Raw genomic sequence first — 19,882 nt, 5'->3', positions numbered from 1 at the left:
TATTACATAGGGAGCCCAGGTGCTTACCTCAGGCTTTGTGAATCCCAGTAATGTTCTAGGCACCTAAAAATGTATGCATCCAGGCCTAGGTGCTTACCTTTCTCAAGATGCTCCTTCGTAGGAGGACATGAAACCTCTGAAACAAGGGGGTCACATGACCCTCCTCCAGCTCCATCAGTGGGAGCAGTTCTAATAGAGCCACCTTTCAAAGGCAATCTACAAATCCCAAGTACACAAGCTGGCAGAGCTAATGTAGCCTCAAATCAGTAGTGGTGAACACTGATCAGCTTTGCCTGTGAGGTCACATTCCTCATCTCCACAGAATTCCCCAGGGCACTGCCCAGTTAGCTGGGCTGACCGTGTACTTGGGGAAGGCTCTGTGGTTACATACCAAACTATAGCATGTCTTAGGCAACATTCATTGGGCCTGCTCTTCACCTAAAGTAAATAGAGCTAGACCAATATATGCCAGTTGAGGGTCTGACCCATTGTTTTTAAATCCTCCATTTATTGGAAGAGTTATTCACGTGTCATAAATATAAAGGGAAGGGTAACCACCTTTCTGTCCACAGTGCTATAAAATCCCTCCTGGGCAGAGGCAAAACCCTTTCACGTGTAAAGGGTTAAATAAAGGGCTGGCACCTGACCAAAATGACCAGTGAGGAGATAAGATACTTTCAAATCTGGAGGGGGAGGGAACAAAGGGTTCGTCAGTCTGTGTGATGCTTTTGCCGGGAACAGATCAGGAATGCAGCCTTACAACTGTTAGTTAGTAAGTAATCTAGCTAGAAATCCATTAGATTTCCTTTTGTTTAATGACTGGTAAAATAAACTGTGCTGGATGGAATGTATATTCCTGTTTTTGTGTCTTTTTGTAACTTAAGGTTTTGCCTAGAGGGATCCTCTATGTTTTGAATCTGATTACCCTGTAAGGTATTCACCATCCTGATTTTACAGAGGTGATTCTTTTACCTTTTCTTTACAAAGGTGATTCTTTTACCTTTTCTTTAATTAAAATTCTTCTTTTAAGAACCTGATTGATTTTTCATTGTTCTTAAGATCCACGGGTTTGCGTCTGTGTTCACCTGTACAAATTGGTGAGGATTCTTATCAAGCCCTCCCCAGGAAAGGGGGTGTAGGGCTTGGGGGGATATTTTGGGGGAAGACATCTTCAAGTGGGCTCTTTCTCTGGTCTTTGTGTAAGACGCTTGGTGGTGGCAGCATAGGGTTCAAGGACAAGGCAAAGTTTGTACGGTGGGGAAGTTTTTAACCTAAGCTGGTAAAAATAAGCTTAGGGGGTCTTTCATGCAGGTTCCTACATCTGTGGGGAAGGAACCTTGACATGGTGGCAGAGCGGTGGGATCATTTTGAGATCATTTTGGGATCATTTTGAACCAGAAGCACAGCAGGATTTTAAAAATTGTGTAAAAGAGGATTGCAGCTGTAGATTCTGTCTCTCTGGCTGGGGGACAGAGCAGCAGGCATAACAAATGGATTTTTCTGTAGGCTGAGAAGAGCTATCAGGAAAAAAAACATAGGTATCAGGTTACAGCACAGCAAAATTTTACAAGCCAGGTTTTTTTTGTTTGTTTTGTTGTTTTATTTCTAACTCTCGGGTGTAAAGTTAGTTAAAAACAGAAAGGCTAGGATGACAGAAAGCAAGGCACAACACAAACTGGAGTTAACCAGACTGGAAGCAAAAGGGAAAGAAAAGGAACACCAGAGAGCTATGGAGGCAGCGAAAGAGGCAGAAAAAGCCCAGGAGGCTGCCCACAGGAGAGCTATGGAGGCAAGGGAAAAAGAAATGGAGGAGAGGGGAAAAGAGACAAAGAATGCACTGGAGATAGGGAAGGCAAAGGTTCAGCAGAATATACCGGATAACCCTAACAATCCTTACCCAACAATCCACAAATGGGAGCGACTATGTCCACAGTATGATGAATCCAGTGATATTGCTGAATATTTTCTCCCCTTTGAGAGACTGTGCACACTCCATAAAATTCCTGAAGCTCACAAGATGACCATATTGATCGCAAAATTGACTGGAAGAGCTCTGGACATATTCAATAAGATGCCTATTGATGACACTTCTGACAATAATAAATTCAAGGATTTGGTTTTAAAGCAATTTCATGTTACACCTGAAACTTACAGAGTAAAATTTAGAGCCCTTAAGAGAGGACCTGGACTAAGTAATGTGGCTTATGTAAACCAGATAACAGATCTGTTTGATAAATGGCTCAACAGGTGGGCTGTAACTAGCTTTGGAGGAATGCGGGATTTGATGATACAGGAGCAATTCCTAAATATGTCCAAGGATGATATAAAACAGTGTTTATGGGATAAGAAAATGGACTCAGCAGGAAGTCTTGCTTCTTATGCTGATCAATACGAACAGTTCCAGACCGCCAGAGAGGCGGGGCAAACCAGAACAAAACGGGTGGAGGGAGGAGAGAGGAACAACCCTGGTCGTAGTTGGAGCAGATACCAGAAGGAACAACCTCAGACCACACCCTACTACCAGGGGCAACCCAAGGCCCCAACTACGCCCCAAGGAACACTCTAGACACCTTATCGTCCTGCCACACTGTTCTCCAGCAACCCAACCCACCCCAGTGACCCGCCAGCTGGATGATGTTTTAAATGTAATGAGCTGGGGCATGTAAAAGCCAACTGCCCCAAGAACCCTAACAGATTACAGTTCATTGCACCAGAATCACACCAGAGGTCCTCAGGCCCAGATACCTCCCAGATACCCTCAGAGCGAAGGGAAACTGGGAGTGTGGGCGGGAAGAAGGTCACCGCGTGGAGGGACACCGGAGCACAAGTGTCGGCTATCCACGCTTCCTTAGTAGACCCCAATTTAATCGACCCAGAGGTCCAAGTGATGATTCAATCCTTCAAGTCAAACTCTTTTGACTTGCCTACAACCAAGTTGGCAGTCCAGTACAAAGGCTAGTCAGGAACGTGGACTTTTGCAGTCTATGATGATTATCCCGTCCCCATGCTGTTGGGGGAAGACTTGGCCAATCATGTGAAGCTAGCCAAGAGGGTGGGAATGGTCACCCGCAGCCAGGCTAAGCAAGCTGTCACACCTAGCTCTGTTCCGGAAACTTCTACCAGGACCCCGTCAGGGGTGATGGATCCGGACCCCACGCCACATCTGCAACAGCAGTAGTGGATCCAGTCCCAGAGACCCAGACAGAGCCAGTCCCAGAACCGGAACCAGTGGAACAACCAGCACCAGAACCATTGCAAGTACCAAATCCAGTACTTGCAACCCCAACGCCAGAGGGCCCCACCGAACCTGCACCGGCAGCAGCAGATAACCCTACACAAGAGGCTCAGCCAGAGCCTGAACCCCAACATAGTGCACCAGCAGAGAGCGGTTCACCATCAACGGAAACAGCCCCATCACCTGCATCGCTTCCAGAGGGACCAAACCTAGGTCCACAATCCAGTGAGGAACTGATGTCTCCAGCATCAAGGGAACACTTCCAGACTGAACAGGAAGCAGATGAAAGCCTCCAAAGAGCTTGGACAGCAGCACGGAGCAACCCACTGCCTCTCAGCTCTTCCAATCAATCCAGGTTTGTTGTAGAAAGAGGACTTTTATACAAGGAAACTCTTTCTGGTGGACATCAGGAAGACTGGCATCCTCAGAGATAGTTGGTAGTTCCAACTAAGTACCGGGTAAAGCTATTAAGCTTAGCCCACGATCATCCTAGTGGCCATGCTGGGCTGAACAGAACAAAAGACCATTTGGGAAAGTCGTTCCACTGGGAGGGAATGGGCAAGGATGTTTCTACCTATGTCTGGTCTTGTGAGGTGTGCCAAAGAGTGGGAAAACCCCAAGACCAGGTCAAAGCCCCTCTCTAGCCACTCCCCATCATTGAGGTTCCATTTCAGCGAATAGCTGTGGATATTCTGGGTCCTTTTCCAAAAAAGACACCCAGAGGAAAGCAGTACATACTGACTTTCATGGATTTTGCCACCCAATGGCCAGAAGCAGTAGCTCTAAGCAACACTAGGGCTAACGAGGGGTGTCAGGAACTATTGGACATTTTTGCCAGGGTAGGTTGGCCCTCCGACATCCTCACACCTAAGCCAGCTGGTGTTAAGCAAAATGGGGAGCAAAGCAATCGCCTGCTCAGGTATGTATCTTTGCTTTCTGCATTGGCACAGCTCTTCTACGTCTTTTCAGCCAGTGCAGGATTTGGCCCACAGTTTGGAGGCAGCAAACACAAAATGTTTTGAGATTTTTAGGACACTGACCACTGATTGTTCAAAGCATTTCACCACTGCAAGATGAGTGAAGGTGGAGTATATAGACATGGTGGCATTTTGTCATGACTATGAGATATGTAGCTAATGAAAACAAAATGTGAAAAGAAGATGATCTTACTTAAAAACCTGCACACAAATCTGTAATGATTAGGTGACCTTTGTTTCTGTAATCTGTACTGAGAAAAGCTCTATTGTGGAAACATTGGTATTTTGTGAATATTGCTTCATTTAATAAACCAAAGTTTAAATTTTCTTGAATAGAGAATATGAACACTAGGAAATGTGAAATATAGAACAATCCTGCTTCATTGTGGATAGAGATTAGGTGACAATCTTTTTTTTCAACTACAATTTATTGATTGTATAATGGACTAGTCAGGGGTATGATATAATTTAACTGTCTTTTCTGTGCAAAGTATCGTAATGCAGAGTTGCCAAGTCTTACAATTTTATCGTGAGTCTAACAATACTTGGTATTATTCTTCAAGTCCCAGATTCTGGATGCTCAGCTTTCATTTCCTAGCCTTCAGGGTTGTGGACAAAAGCGTGAAAACATGATGCAAGAGTGCTTCAAGGGTTCGAAAGCAAATAAAGAGCCCTCTTAACATTTTCACTTTTAAATGTCATGATTTAGGGTTGGAAGGAGTGGGAATGTGAAGAAATGAATGTGGTTTATAAGAGTGACCATTTTATGAGGTATTTTAGAGTTGTTTTAGCAAGGTGCAGATAAATTGGAAAGCTCTCAACCTTACAAATCAAAATACATCATTAAAATGTAATTAAAGCAAAGAAGGGAGTTTAGGATAATTTGAAATAAGATAAATTCAAGTTAAGATTTTCAAGAATCCGTGCCTAATGCCAGAGTCCCAGATCTATAAAGTCCTTGGGCACTGCGCATGAGAAAAAAAATCAAGCCACTTATTTAGGTGCCCAAATACGGACTATAACTAACTCAGATTCGGAGCTAGAGTTAAAGCCCACAAGGGATCCAAAGCTTGAACTTAAACTTCTGACTAGAGTTAAGAGCCAAGTTGCTGCATCTTCACTGCCATTTCAGCCTGAGTTAGTTAACTAGGGTTAGCTAACCAAAGGTAAGAACACACTTTTTTTTTTTTTTTGCATTGTAGACCTACCCAAAGGGGGTCTGGCCTGTCAAAGAACAGCTAAAAAGCATAATATTAGCCCTCATTACAAATTTCTGAGTTACATTTTACTGGAAATCTGCTGCTAAACAACCTGCTATATTAACTCATGTGTCAGTTATGAAAGAACCCTGCATACATTGAATCAGATATTTTTTAAAATCTTCTATGAAACTAATAACTTGAATTATTTAAAAAATTGTTGTCTGAATTATGTAAAAGGTAAACAGCCTCTCCCATATTTCTCCTATATTTACATATATGATATTCTGTGCCCGTGAAGAGACAGATATAAGACCAAGTAAGTATGATATATTACCAAATGAGGGTTACACTCTACCAGCTTTACTCCCGGTGAGAAGCACCTCCTCTGCAAGAAACACCATTAAAATAAATGTGATTACTTTCAGAGTGAGGTGCTACTCAACATCAGTACAGAGGGCAGGATTTGGCTTGAGTGAATAATTTATCAGACTGTCAAAAACAACCTTTGTGGTTGAAGAATGTAACCATGATCAGTGCTATCTGTGGTTTAATATTTTTAGTATTTTCTGTATGTTTCATTGTACAATTTAGAAGTTTGCAATAAAAAGATCTATTTAAAATAATTGGCTGTTTATTATTCATATAGTGCCCACAGTTGTAGGTACCTACCCTGAAGAGTTTAGAACCGAAGGCCCTGATTCTGCATAGACATACACTACATATGCCCTCTTTTAACTTTTTGCACTGATTTAGTCCCATTAAAGTTGCCTTTGCAGGATCAGGGTCTGAAAGGACACTAGATAAGACCAGTGAAGACATGAAGGATAAGAGTCTCCTGAGTTCACAAATACTGAAAAAGCACCAGAGCAGCTGGCACAAGCCAAAAGGAAGCAGAGATCAGAGCACTGAATCAAAGCTATCAAACTCTGTGCCAGACATAGTGAGGATTCCCCCGTCTAAGTAAAGATAGTAATCAGCCTCCTTTGTATTATCCTCTGCTGCAGAACTTGATAAATGCAACATGTTTTAAAGACTGCACTGATATTTCCTCTGCCGAGAGAGGGAGAGAGAGAGAGAGAGTGTTGGGGATGGAGGGGGTGGAAGAAGGCACAAGTTGGTTGGGAATAACATCACATAACCTGGAAGTCTCTCCGTGCAGCGTGTGAACCACAGCAGAATAGTTTATGAGTGGTTTCAGAGTAACAGCCGTGTTAGTCTGTATTCGCAAAAAGAAAAGGAGTACTTGTGGCACCTTAGATACTAACCAATTTATTTGAGCATAAATTGGTTAGTCTCTAAGGTGCCACAAGTACTCCTTTTAGTCTATGAGTGTCATTCCTGGGAGTGCACACACATTGCTGTGGGCTAGTCTGCTGGCCTGGCACCGCTTTTGTCATTTTACCTGGAAGGTTTTACTCCCAAATAGAAGCATGTTCATGGAATATAGCTCCCTCTGCATAGATTTTATGGAAAGCAGGTGCTCTGTTGGACACCTTAGGAGACCAGGAACTTTGCCTTGGCTCTCTGTTGTGAGAAGATACAAGAATAGGAGCCAGGCTTGTTCTTAATGTAAAATTAATATACCTGGGACCATTCTTAATATGCAAAGGAGATGTGTGAAACTGCACAACCCTAGCTGTGGATTTCAGACAGGATCAGGACTCTCACCCCCAGGCTGCTGGAGAGTGGCCCTTCCCCACCTCCTTCTCTCTCTCTCCTCTGAATTTTCCCCCACCCGGATCATAAGAATATACACATTAAAAAAGCAAAGGTGAAAATAATCACTGCCAGGGACCCCCAACCTCACTAGTCAGCACCAGCAGTGACAGGTCCCAGGACATGGTGGCAAAGGAGCAGGCTGGGAAGAACAGGGGAGACTGGTGCCAAAGTGTCCCATCCAACAAACCCGAGCAGTATACAGAAGCTCAGGTATAAGATCACTTCCAAAAGGCACCAGCAATGAATTCCTGTTCCTAACAGAACAAGGATTTCAGTACTACCAACCAACGCAGTATCAGTCAGAGCTGGAATGAGGCCAAAGTGGTAATTTATTTTGCCTTCATTTCTCTAATGAAACCTCAGTGGAGCTGCCACAATACTGCCCAGATGCAGTTAGTGGCTCTGGAGAAGGCAGTCTAACTACACATTGGTTTTGATCTAAATGGAAGGGCCCGATCCAACGCTCCCTGACGTTAATGACCAGACTCCCATTCATTACAAAGGAAGTTGGATCAGGCTCTTATTGCATAACTACTGGGAAAACAAAAACACCAAAGAGCAGGTTTCAGAGTAGCAGCAGCAATGCTAACTCAATTCCTCCCCCTGTGTACATCTGGGAGTTTATCCTTACCCTGACTGCTCCCGTTGTATTGACCTCAAGCATTTAATCAAACCTGTTCCCTAGTTTAATCTATTTATTAATGATATTATTAATTATTATTAATTATTCAGCGAACCTGGATTAAGGGACCCACATCTAGGTTTAATTAATATTTGATCTGGAGAGATTGCCAGTTTGGGGTTTGCCTGGGTTGACTTCTCAGCAACCAGAAACAAAACAATGTCAAAAGGTGCTTCAAGTTCTCCAGGTCAAATAACTGTGTACGATCCTGCATTACCTTTTATCAAGTTCTCTTGTCCTAAAATCTCACATTGCTCTTAGAGAAGACCATGACTATCGATGCCTCTGTCAGCCTGGCTCCGAATGTCAAAGCAAATGTGAAACCTCACATGTAAATTATGTAAGCTCCTTCAGTTAGTTACCTTTAAATCTTTTATAGCGGTGCAGTTTCTAAGCAATTTCAATTAGTGATCACTGTATGTAGGTTTTAGGAAGCGCATGGGTGTGCACCATGCATTCTTTTGTTCAGTCCCAGAAATTGTTTAGTACTATTTCAGGATGGGAGTTAAATTGGAGGATGTTTACACAGCAATTTAGTAGGTACTAAACTAACCATGCGGGGAAACTCCTTGTTTTTAGTCCAAGAAGCACTGATCTGAATCATATCGTGTCACCACTGATGAGTAGCTTGTAGTGGATCTCTGCACATCCACTATTTCAATATGTTACACCACAGGAAGTAAGGAGCAATTTTAAAACAGCTCTTATTTGTTTTCATTCCTTTACATTAACTTGCTAGCTGGGCTGATGGAGGGGTGTGTTCAAACAAATGATTTCCTGCTCTCTTTCTGAATACTATCAGTTATCAGATGCATAGACGCGCAACATTCAAGCATGACCTTAGTCCAAATTGAAGGGCATTTTAATTACACAACATTTGCGGGAGGGGGGACACGCACAGCCCTTGGGGCTCTGTCTGCAGATGTATCCTGCTGTGTTATAAAATGCGTGTAGAGATCTCATCAACGTGCAGCAGCGGCTGTTATCAAAACAATGCACCACGCCACGGCCTTAACTGTCGAAGCAATTAAACAGAGCGCGGCTCTTACCTTTCGGACCCCACTAAAGCCGTATTCGGCCGCGAGTTGCTTCGCTTCTGGCTCGCCCCCTCGGTGCAACTCCACCCAAAAATGATTCGTGTAGACGGCTATTTCAGCGGATGCCAACAGAAGGAGACCCAGCCAAAAGAGCCCAGCGATCGTCCACGGGGTAAGGCGCCCCCCCTTCATGGCTCTCTCCGCGGGAGCGGGAGCGAACCCCCACCAGCCCGCCGCCGCGGGGAGTCCGGGCTTGGAGGGAGGCTGAGCAGGGCGCTGCTAAGGCACCCCCTCAGCCGGTGCGCTCCCTCGGCAGCTGGCGCGGCGGGGGAAGCCGGCGGGGCGGCTGGTGAGCGGCCGCGGGCGGGTCTGTGCGCGGGGGGCTCGCGGCCAGACCTGCACTGTCAGCGCCTCCTCGCCGCTCGTATCGGCGGCGGCTCCAAGAAAGCGCCAACCGGGCTGAGGTGAGATTGCAGCGCTGCCAATCACGTGCGGGGAGGAGGTGCGCGGCAGGCTGGGCGGGGGGGGGGGAGAGAGCTTTCCTCTCCCCCCCCCCCCCCCCCCCCCCGCACGCCCGCTGCCTAGGGCTAGCTAACCCGAGGCGAGCGGTTCCCGCTGCTGCCTGATTCAGCACCCTGGAGAATTCCTCCATTTCTCGGGGCAAGGCGAGAAGCCCAGGGAGACGCACGCGCTGGGACCAGCCCAGTGCTACCCCTGTGGTGTGTTACACGGGGGGCGAAAGGCGTGTTTCCCTGGGGGGACGGTGCTGAGCGAGGCGGGCAGGAGATGCTCCTTACCCCATGCTTCAGTCCCAAATGTTGGCATCAGTGCACCGGGGCTTTCCCCAGCCCATAACCGCTCTGGTCCCAGTGTCCCCCAGGATTTGTGATACAGTTTTGATTTGTGATACAGTGCACAAATCAAGTAGGTAAAGAAGGCTCCGGGACCCGCCGGGAACGGGCATTTGGCGACCCTCCAGAGGACTCTAGCCTGGCTTCCCTCGCCCCTGTCATGATGAGAGAGGGATTGTTTATGTTTACAAGGACCGTGTGTCTTGGGTCCAGGGAGGAGGTCCGGGTCCACCACTGCGCACCTGAACTCGAGCTTGTCTCGTTTAGTCATTAGATGAGGGCAGCTGAGCAGCCCAGAAAATGCAAGAGCCGACCACGTTGTTCCCTGTGCAGAGGGAAATATAAATCCGTGTCAGGGAAACGTACAAACAAAACCTTCGTTCCTGAGCCAGTGGGGAGGAAAACGACGCTAAACCAATTCAGATCTCTTAAAGAAATGAATGCTGTAGTGGCAGTTAAAGTGGTAAGGACTTATACGGCTTCCTCTATGGGTGGCTGCATGAGGAAGCAAATACATATCGGGTCATGAGAAGTATTCTTGTGACCCAAGTTTCATCACACTATGTGTGTGTAACCTACCTGGATACACATTCCGTCCAATAAACTCTTAAAGCACACTGAGAGGAAGAGAAACAAAGCAGCAATCCATGCAGCCTATGAGTGTGGTAAGCAGGTAATAAGATATTCCGAGCTAAATTTATGGGCAAAACATTTATAAGAATGTATATTGTCATTTAAATAAGGCAATCATGGATGAGGGTGGGGGACATACAATGCACTAGCAGGGCTTCATATGAGGGATAGAGCTTTAAAAGGGGGTGGAAACTCAGTTCTTTAGACAATAAGCCTTAAAAGCCCGCAAAGAGTCAATTTGCAAAACTTCAATGGGAATAAATAACACAGGAGACTGGATCCTAGGGTAGTTAGATTTCTGCAGGTTTACACAAATGTATTTATTAATGTGTCACTCAGAAAGAAACTCCTTCAGTTGCCCCATCCTATTTTAAAAAGGAAGCAACATTCCCTGAGGAACAGAAAAAAATACACTCCTTTGAGATGTAACAATTGTGTTGTTAGAGAGTGTGTGCCAAGTGGTTATTAATTTTGAAATAAATAGAGCAGTAGACTTGTGGTAATCCATTTTACAAATGGTTAAAATGGAGAAGAGATTAAAACAATTTGCATAAAAGAAGTTGTAAAACAGTAAAGATTAAAGGTATATGGGTTGTCTTATTTTCATTATCCTAAAATACTCTCAAAAGAAGGAAGGAACAGATAACCACAGTGATAGAATAGACACTCCAAAACCAAATGGGAGCTGATGTATTGTGACAAATTATTGATTTCCTTCCTCTGCATGAAAATCCCCTACTCAGGCAGAAGAAAAATGAAACTTGGGGCCTGATCCAAAACACATTAAAACCAAACTGAAAGCTTTAAAATGAATTACTAATGCTAAAAAAAGGTATGCATTACAAATGGAATATCAGGGAGAAAAGCACTCTCTCAGCCTATTAAAGAGATTATGTCAATGGATTGCAGGTTTTTAGATGCCTGTTCAAAGAGCAAGTATTTACTGAAAATAATATCATACACTATTAAAAAAATCCAAGTGTTTTTTAATTGATCTGGTGACACTCCCATTGCAAAATGCTTTTTCTTTTTTTTTTTTAACTACTAAAGCATTTGACGTGTTCCTGGGGAATTTTGGTGCTCATGAAATTACAGGATGAACAGCACTAATTAGAGCTTGCCAGAGAGGAAGCAAGGACTGTAGTGACTTCTGCACAAAGTTTCTCAGGGACAGAAGGGGAGATTTCTAGGATCTACCTGCCTCAAAAAAACCTAACTTCCCTATAAAAATGTTTAGAAGAGTCCCTGCCCTCTAAAACCATCCCTCTGATCGATGCTTTCCACTTTGCTGCTGACATATATAAGGTGGAGCATCAATAACAAAAAAACTGTTCAGGTCTATAGTCAGGAGCAAGGGAACAGGGCTTCCTGCCATTTCTGGTTGCCTTAGAGAGTTTGCCAACTGTTTGAGGTGAGGGAGAACAAAAAGGGAGGGACATTAGACAGAAAAAGGGACGAAGGAAAAGAGCAAGGAGGTAGCGAGCTTTGTGATTAAGGCACTGGACTTAGACTCAGGATACCTCGGTTCAATTCCCAGCTCTAGGACTGACCTGGGCCCAGATCCTCAAAAGATATTTAGGTTGTGGATCTGGGGCTTGCTGTGTAACCTCAGGCAGGGAAAATTCCATTAAATAGGTCGAGTTAAATAAAAATGGTGGTTATGAGTCTGTGATCTCAGTCCAGAACCCAGTGGATCAGTTTCTATAGCTTAAAACTACCATAACTGGCAGTTCAAGTTAAGATGCTATAAATGAATGGACATGGCAACTGAACTACTCCATTGGCAGGGCAAATTGGTGAGGCACTCTGATAAATGTGTACTGCCATTGTCCTCCTATACTTCCTCTACAGACAAACCTAGGATAGCCAATCCATTTCCTACCCCAACAATTAAATTCTCTTCATTTTTCTTACAAAAAGAATCTGGAATTAGTACATGGCCAACAAAATGTGAACATTAATTTAGGGTTTGGGGGTAATAGAATTGGATGGTACTATGCCAAAGAAGTCCCAATATGTCAAGGCGAATTGTAAATGCTTTTCCTCTGCATGGAAGCCAGTGGAGTTCTCTGAGAACAAGATTTAAATTGCTTAAATCTCTAATAGTGCTAGTAAGCATGTGAGCAGTGGCATTTTGAAAAGCTGAAAACAGAACACTACAATAATCCAATTGCATGGTTATGAAAGAATGAATCATCATCCGAGCATCATTTTGAATAAGCTTGGGTCTCCCTTGGAAGTTTTTTTTTTTTTTTTGGAAGTTGCCAAATGAGAATATAACCGTATTTCTCATTGGAATCTGAAGCAGCATCAAAGATAATACTTGGATTTGTAGCAACAGATATAGGGAAAAACAAGGGGTTATGGGGAGATTTGAAATGAAGGAGTCAAGTGCATTTTAGCAATTAATGGCATGAGGTGGCATTGCTTCACTTTAGAAAGCTGGACATTCATGTTAGAAGTTATAAAGGAAGGGAGTGAGAAAAATAGCCTTTGAAGAGAAACTAAGTGCAAGGACATATAGCCATGAACCTACTATGTACCAGGGACATTGGAGCGGGTTCCTGGGAAAAGGTTTCCCCAGAGCCAGAACATGTAAATAAAATAAAATAGGGCTTTGGAAAATACCTACGGAGTGGGAGACAATGGAGGAAAACTTATGCTGTGACTACTTCAAGTAATGATAGGATCAAACATCACTTCAAAGCAATGCCATAACAAACAGGCTAGGTTTCCAACAAATGCCCCTATTATACCCTAAGTATCACATCTTAGCCAAAGTTATTTTCCTCAAAGAGAAAGACCAGTAAGTATCTACTAGTCTCTTCCACTCTTGGCCCAGAGACTCTTCATTCTATCTGCCTTCACTTAGTGGGGGCAGATTCTCTCTGGCTTCTATCAGTGCTACTCATCACATCCACCAGATGGGTTCATTAAAAAATGACAGCCATTGTCCCCCTCCCCCTATCTTTCTCTTTTGTGCTTATCCTAAGAGAACAAATTTAAAAAGAGAGAATTTGACCCAGAAACAGCCAATATCTTAAGGTTCACGCAAGCCCCTTAAATACTGTTTCAGAGCTGTGTATTGACTGAAGCATAGACTGATACGGGTCCAACAAATTCTGCGATCAGGCATTTACATTGCAGTAATTTCTGGAAGCCTACAAGGGTCAAGGCTCCATTGTGCTAGGTGCAGTAGTAGTAAATCGAAAGATGCCAGTACAATTCCAAGTACAGAGGTGCTCTCTCAAATCTTCAGTACTTTGCTTTTAATAACTAAACACCACCAGCATGGTACTTGCAGTACTTATATAGGAAATGCCTAGAGAATATTATGAATACAGCAGTAACATTCCTCAGTTAGCAAAGATTTACGGCTGGCAACTATTTTTGATAGTAAAGAAACAGTCACATGCTTGCACCTGTACATTGCAGATGCAAAATACTTGAATGCTCGCATTAAATAGTCTAATATTTGTACACATGTTCATACTGGCACCTGTGAAGGTCACAGAGGCCAATTGATTTTGCTGGTGCATGTTTTTAAATATGTACATACATGCAATTATTATACTATTTAAAGTGTGTGTGCAGGTGTAGGTCCACAGGTGTCTATATCAACAAGGGGCAGTTGTATATATGCATGTACGTAATTTAGTGCATACAGAAGGGAGCACAGCCTTGGAAAATTTAGATTTATGTATGTTATGTTAATAGAGCCCTGCTTGGGGTGAGAAGATCTGTCAAAATAAGCACTGATACTAAAACTGTTGTAAAATGGGTTCGGGGACATTCAACCATAACAAAGGAGAGAATAGTAATCGGAACAATCATAGCAAATCAACTAATCAAACCAACAAGTGCTTCTCTAGACCAAGGATCAGTCCTCTAGTGTGCTTGGTGTACTTACTCTGGAGGGTTTCTAGAGTGTCCTGTGGCATTTGAAAAACCTCAGTCTGGACTAGTTGGTGGTATAACAATTTGAACAGACATCTGCTGTTTGAGGTTGTTGGGCTTTTTGATTATAGATTTATTAATGCTGGCACCAGCATTTAAAGGTAACTGGCTCCTGATCGTCTGCATATTTTGCCTTAAAATAAGCTGCTGTTAATGGAGAGAGAGAGGATTAAAACAGATACTGCTTTGCATTTAAGGTGTGTGAATCTAAGAGGTTGGCATTTAGCTGGTTCTACAACTAAAATAAGTCCCCTACCATCCCTTTGTAGTACTGTATGATCCTTCAAAACTTAGAACACTTGAAGTTCAGATGCACACTAACAATCTTCCAGTCTACAGTTTCTGGATTTCATAATCCTACATTCTTCAGAGCAGGAACCAGCAAAACATAGGATATTTATTGTACCAGTGCATACATGAGCCATGGTGTCAGTTATCGGAGTAGCATGGAATTATAAGTACCAACAGAACAACATGGCAAAGTACATAGTGGAAAATGATTAATGTAATCAGTGAAAGCAGTTTCCCATACCTCATATTATATTTACTTTCACATGCACATGATCCAGAAAGATGAAAGGTGGGTTTAAAGATACATTTCAGCCTATGTGCCTGCTACATTTGGAAGGATGAAGAGAAGAATGTGAAACATTGTTAAACTATAATTTATACAATAAATTCACAAGGGCTGTGTGCTTAAGCCTTGATTCAGCAAAGTACATTTAACTTTAAGCAGGAGCTTAAGCCTGGCTGACTTCAATCAGATTTAATTAACATAATTAAGTATTTTACTAAATAGAGCACACACAAAAATAGGTGATTAGTCATAGGTGTAAGTGCTTTTCTGAATCAGGCCCTAAATAGCCAATGCAGAAAGTTCCCTTAAAGTGGTGAATTGAAATCATTGTGGGTAAAAAACCCCACTTCTTCAGATGTCATGGACCCCATCCCACGCTCCAAACCCACGAAAGCTTATGCCCAAATAAATCTGTTAGTCTTTAAAGTGCCACCAGACTCCACATTTTTGTGGATACAGACTAACACGGCTACCCCTCTGATATTTAAATCAATGTATTTGTATGATGCATTTGTATTAAAAAGATAAGCTTGTCAGATTCAACAATCTTGTATCATTTTTATGACTTGTTAGAGAGTCTTCAGGGGAGGTCTGTGAGAGTGATTTTAGACCTAGAATTGCTCAGAGAAATCAGTGAGGCTTGGACCAGATGGCTTCTCGGTGACATTTTAGGAGATAACAATGGATGAAAAGAGGACTCATATGAGACTGGAGAATGCTGTGGGAAAGATCAGAAAATATTTAAGGGAAAATAACTTGGTTGAGGGCCAAGGGAAAAGGAAACCCAAAAGGTTTACAAGACAATGGGGACACCTGGTAAGAGGCCAGGGGGAAATTGTAAAAGATATAGGGTTGGCTCAGAGAGGTACAGGTCATATATTAGTAAGGTTCAAAGTGACTAAGCATGGAGCTCAGAAGGGGAAATTAGAGAAACCCAAAGAGGAGGCTTCTGAGAAAATCCAGCTAACTAGATGACAAAACCGTAACAAATTACTCATTGGTCAGTGGGGGCAGGTGGCATGTAGATAAGGCATACACCAATACCTTCTCAACCTAATCAGGGCTCTAAACTGGAATCACTTGGATTTAACCTGAAGAAAGCCAGTTGAAAAGTTTAACAAAGTTTTTGGTGGGAAAAATGCAGTTTTGTCAATATCAAAATGTTTCGCAGAAACATCTCAATTTCTATGAAATTTTCAATGGGAAAAAGTGAAAATGAATCATTTCAACTTACTGATTTAATTTCAATAATGTCAAAGTGTTTCTTGTATAATTTATAGTTGTTTTAAATTATCAAACAAAACTCAGAATTTCCAAATCAAATTTATTCTGAATTTCTGTTCCACAAGAAATGTTGAAATTTCTGTTTAAGCTCCTTGGGGCAGGTGCTGTCGCTTTTGTTCTGTGTTTGTACAACCTTAGCTCACTGGTGACCTGTACCATGAGTAGGCATTACGTTCATACAAATAATAAACATTTTATTCCAATTTTGAATAAAAACAAAATTTCAGAATTTTCCTTTTCTCCCCCACACAATCAATAACCTTGAGAAACATGGTACGCTGAAATTCCACCTTCCCTCAATATACACATTAGCTGCCATGATTTAGGAGATACTTATTGTTTGCTTGGGAAGGGATGAGAGAATCTTACTGTTGTATTCGGCCCCTCCCTAGCGATCATCAGATTTTTCATAGCAGAAAAGACACTAAGAGTGGAATTCATATATTTTCTAATGAAAACATAAGTGCCTTTTTCCAGATTTTCAGTGCTACTGCTCTGTACATGTTGATTTTATCATCAGCCCCTTGTTCCAAGAGTAGAATAGATTGCATAGTGCCAGAGTCAGCATAAGAAGGGAAACGAGATAGAAGCTGAATTTTGTACAAAGAAGAGGTGAGCTGATTCTGAAAGAGCTGGGTACTTATCAGTCAGGAGCTATGATATTCTATGGAATAAAAACACTGAGGAAGAAAGAGGCTCTTAGTGTAATCAAGATCCTCTTGTTAAGAAATTGTTGCTTTAGTTAGACAACATGTTTGCTTATGGCTGGGGAATAAGAAGTGAAATTCATCATTAGGTTAAGCCCATGAAAGTAAATGGAGTGGTGGGAGGGATATATTGGACTCATATCATCACTGGTGTTTCTTTACCCCACATCTTTTAACCCCACACAAGTTTAAAAAAACTGTTTGAAAAAGGATAAGAATTCAAGACCCTGTTGCAGGTGTTACCCATAAAGCACTAAAACACTGGTCTGTGTCCAGCCAAAATAACCCTCTCCCAGATGTAGAGAAGGGTAAGACAACCAGTAATTCATGGTCAGCAGAAAGGATGGATATTATTGGTACAAGTACTTAGCAGGTGTAGGGGGGTTAAAGTACCTTTTATTCATCTTCAACTCAATAATTATAGGGAGTTGTGCCCAATTAATTTTTGTGCTGCCTGTAGTTAAAAGGTGCAGCGAGATATAAAATGTACAATAGATACTGTCACTCTACATAATCCCTGGCATAAGCTTTGTTGAACTGGTGTCAAGGTTGAGAATACATATCACTTGGGTAAATTTGCATGCCATCAGTAATACAGGGTCCCTACAAGGGAAGGAGTCTATCCTGAGCCTCTTAGAGAGAGCGCTAAGATTATGTCTACACTGTGAGCTAATGAGGTGGTTCTCCTGCTCGCATACAAGGACTCGTATTAGCTCTCATTGAGCTTGCGTGAGTATAAGTGGCAGTGTAGGCATGGTAGTATGGGTATCAGCAGTGAAGGCATGGCTGAGTCATGTGAACTACAAACTCACCTGACGCTGGTGGGTATGCACTCAGCACAGCTCAGCTGTGCCTCCACGGTGGTTACACGGCTACTTATACTCACGCTAGCTCGAGGAGAGCTAGCGTAAGTACGTGTACTCGAGTAGGGGATTCACACCCCTAGCTCGTAGGGTAGAGATAGGGAGTGCCCTCCGAGACATTTGCAACTTAAACCACTTTGCAAACCAGTGCTGCGGAGTGCACATTTTTGGTACTCACCCCACCAGCAGTACTAGGGCAGGATCATCACTATCTGCAGACATGTTAAAGCCTTTATGGAAGAGGATGACCCAGGGAAGATAGAGGAAGGCAGTGATACAGTTACCGGCATTTTCAAATTTAAGGGGTCTGCTACATGCCTTTTTTAGGTTACAGCCTTTTTTATTAAAAGCTAAGAAGACAATCTGATCAAATGACAAGTTACAAAGCAGACAAGACGGGAACTCAAAAATGGGAAGGACGGGAAGCCAGGGTCTCTATGGGGCAAAGTTAAGGTTGTTTGAGTGAAGTAGTTCCATACGTTGAAAAGTTTGGGTTTTTTTCAAGTTTATCCTTAACTTTGACTCTCCTCATTTTCTAAAGGGTCCATGAAGATGTCTGCTTGCTTTCTTTATTCATGTTGGCACAGTGACAAAGATTAAAAAGCAGTTTGGGTGAATAGCATTTTAACAGAGATTTGCCCTTAAAGCTCAATATTTTCTACTTCAGATAAAATTTCCATAGCCCAGTGAAAATGAAAGGCCAGTGGAAGAAAAATGAACATCCCTCCATCTCTGCTGGGGCTTCTTTGATTACTCTTGTTCCAGTCATTCTTCTGTCAGTTGCTGCCAGAAGGAACAAAATATTAAGAAGCCCCAAAATGGATTGGGGCATGTCTTGGGTAAGTTTGTTCATTTTCTTTTCATACTGATCTCACACATTCACAGCTTATCTCCCAGGAGAATGCTGCTGACCAGCTGTTAGTTTCCCCATGTTGTGTGTGAAAAATCTCAAACAACCAAAAAATTGCTTGAAGCAGAATGTCCCAGAATAACAGTTTTCAGTAAGTAAATCAATTTATTTATTTCTATCAACATCCATGTCCATTAGCCTCCCTTTGGAGTGGTCCTTACGCTTTGTAGCATTCTGCTGTCTCAACCTAAGGACTTGGCCAAATCCTTTCTCCCTTTTAATCATCAATCAGCTTTTGCAACTGTTGGTTTTAGGGCTTTTAGTTGAGGGATGCGTGTGGGGTTTGAGCTGGGCAAATGCTGAAGATTTTCTAAAAACATTTGTTCAAATATGTATGGGTTAGATTGTAATGAGTCCTAAGACAGCCATGCAGTGTGTGGTGAGGGGGGAAAGCCTCCCTTCCAACCCCTATGTGCATGCTACTCATGGGCCTAGGTCCTGTGCAGAATGCTGCAGGCCAGATGCTCCCTCTAGACAGCAAGTGAGCAAGGAGATAAAGAGAGATGGAGGAGAAGGTGGAACCTTGGTGGCATCCCTACGCACTAGCCAGCTGAGCTGGGTAGGTGCACAGAGAGAAGTAAGTTGCATGCTTTCAAGAGGGAAGCATGGCTGGAATTGCAGCTGCTGCAGGAGCTTCCTTCCTTCCTTCCACTGCAGGAGCTGCTGTTGCCCATTGCCACTACTCATGGCTAAGTGCAAAAAACACAATACCGCCTCAGGATCCTGTTCAGTAAAGCATTTAAGCATGTGCGTAAGTCCCATTGACTCCAATAGGAATTAAACCAGTGCTTAAAAATGAAGGTACAGAAATAGTCCCTTTCTCTTTGTTTCCTATGAATAATTGTGCAACTGAGTTTTACTCACATGGATGTTCCTGGATAGTGAATGTCAAGTTTGCACACAACAGTATTTATGGAAACTGACGTTTAAGCTGACATGTGAGTATTTGTACCAAAAGTGCTCATTCGCTCATTCAGTGAGTGTACAGAAACAATGTTGGAAATATCAAACACACAGAGGCAATTTTCAGAGAGGAATTCTTAGGGTTTAAAGAAAAAGCAGCAAAATAGTGCTGAATCCTTTTGAACAAATACATTTGAGAAAATATGGATCTATTCACAAACATTCTAGGAGCAGAAAAGAAGGTTAAATTCAACAGATAAATCAATTGTGAATTATTTGCTCAGCTATAATACTAGACACGGGATAATTCTCCTTTTTATGCAACTGTACAAATTCTACTTACTA

At 42.7% G+C, this 19,882-nt stretch overlaps 1 protein-coding gene across 1 annotated transcript in view; it reads right to left on the bottom strand.

Moving 5' to 3' along the window:
* PCSK2 (proprotein convertase subtilisin/kexin type 2) overlaps positions 1-9,096 on the bottom strand; it is a 203,848-nt gene extending 194,752 nt beyond the window's left edge. Inside the window, exon 1 of the mRNA XM_074949536.1 lies at positions 8,865-9,096. Coding sequence (XP_074805637.1) covers positions 8,865-9,044 — 180 coding nt within the window. The 5' untranslated portion in view covers positions 9,045-9,096. The remainder of the gene's footprint in view (positions 1-8,864) is intronic.
* Positions 9,097-19,882: the final 10,786 nt, after the last annotated feature.

Source organism: Natator depressus, chromosome 3 (assembly GCF_965152275.1).
Source record: "Natator depressus isolate rNatDep1 chromosome 3, rNatDep2.hap1, whole genome shotgun sequence".
Lineage (NCBI taxonomy): Eukaryota > Metazoa > Chordata > Testudines > Cheloniidae > Natator > Natator depressus.
Note: the sequence above shows the minus strand (reverse complement) of the source record. Positions and strands in the feature narration are given on the sequence as shown.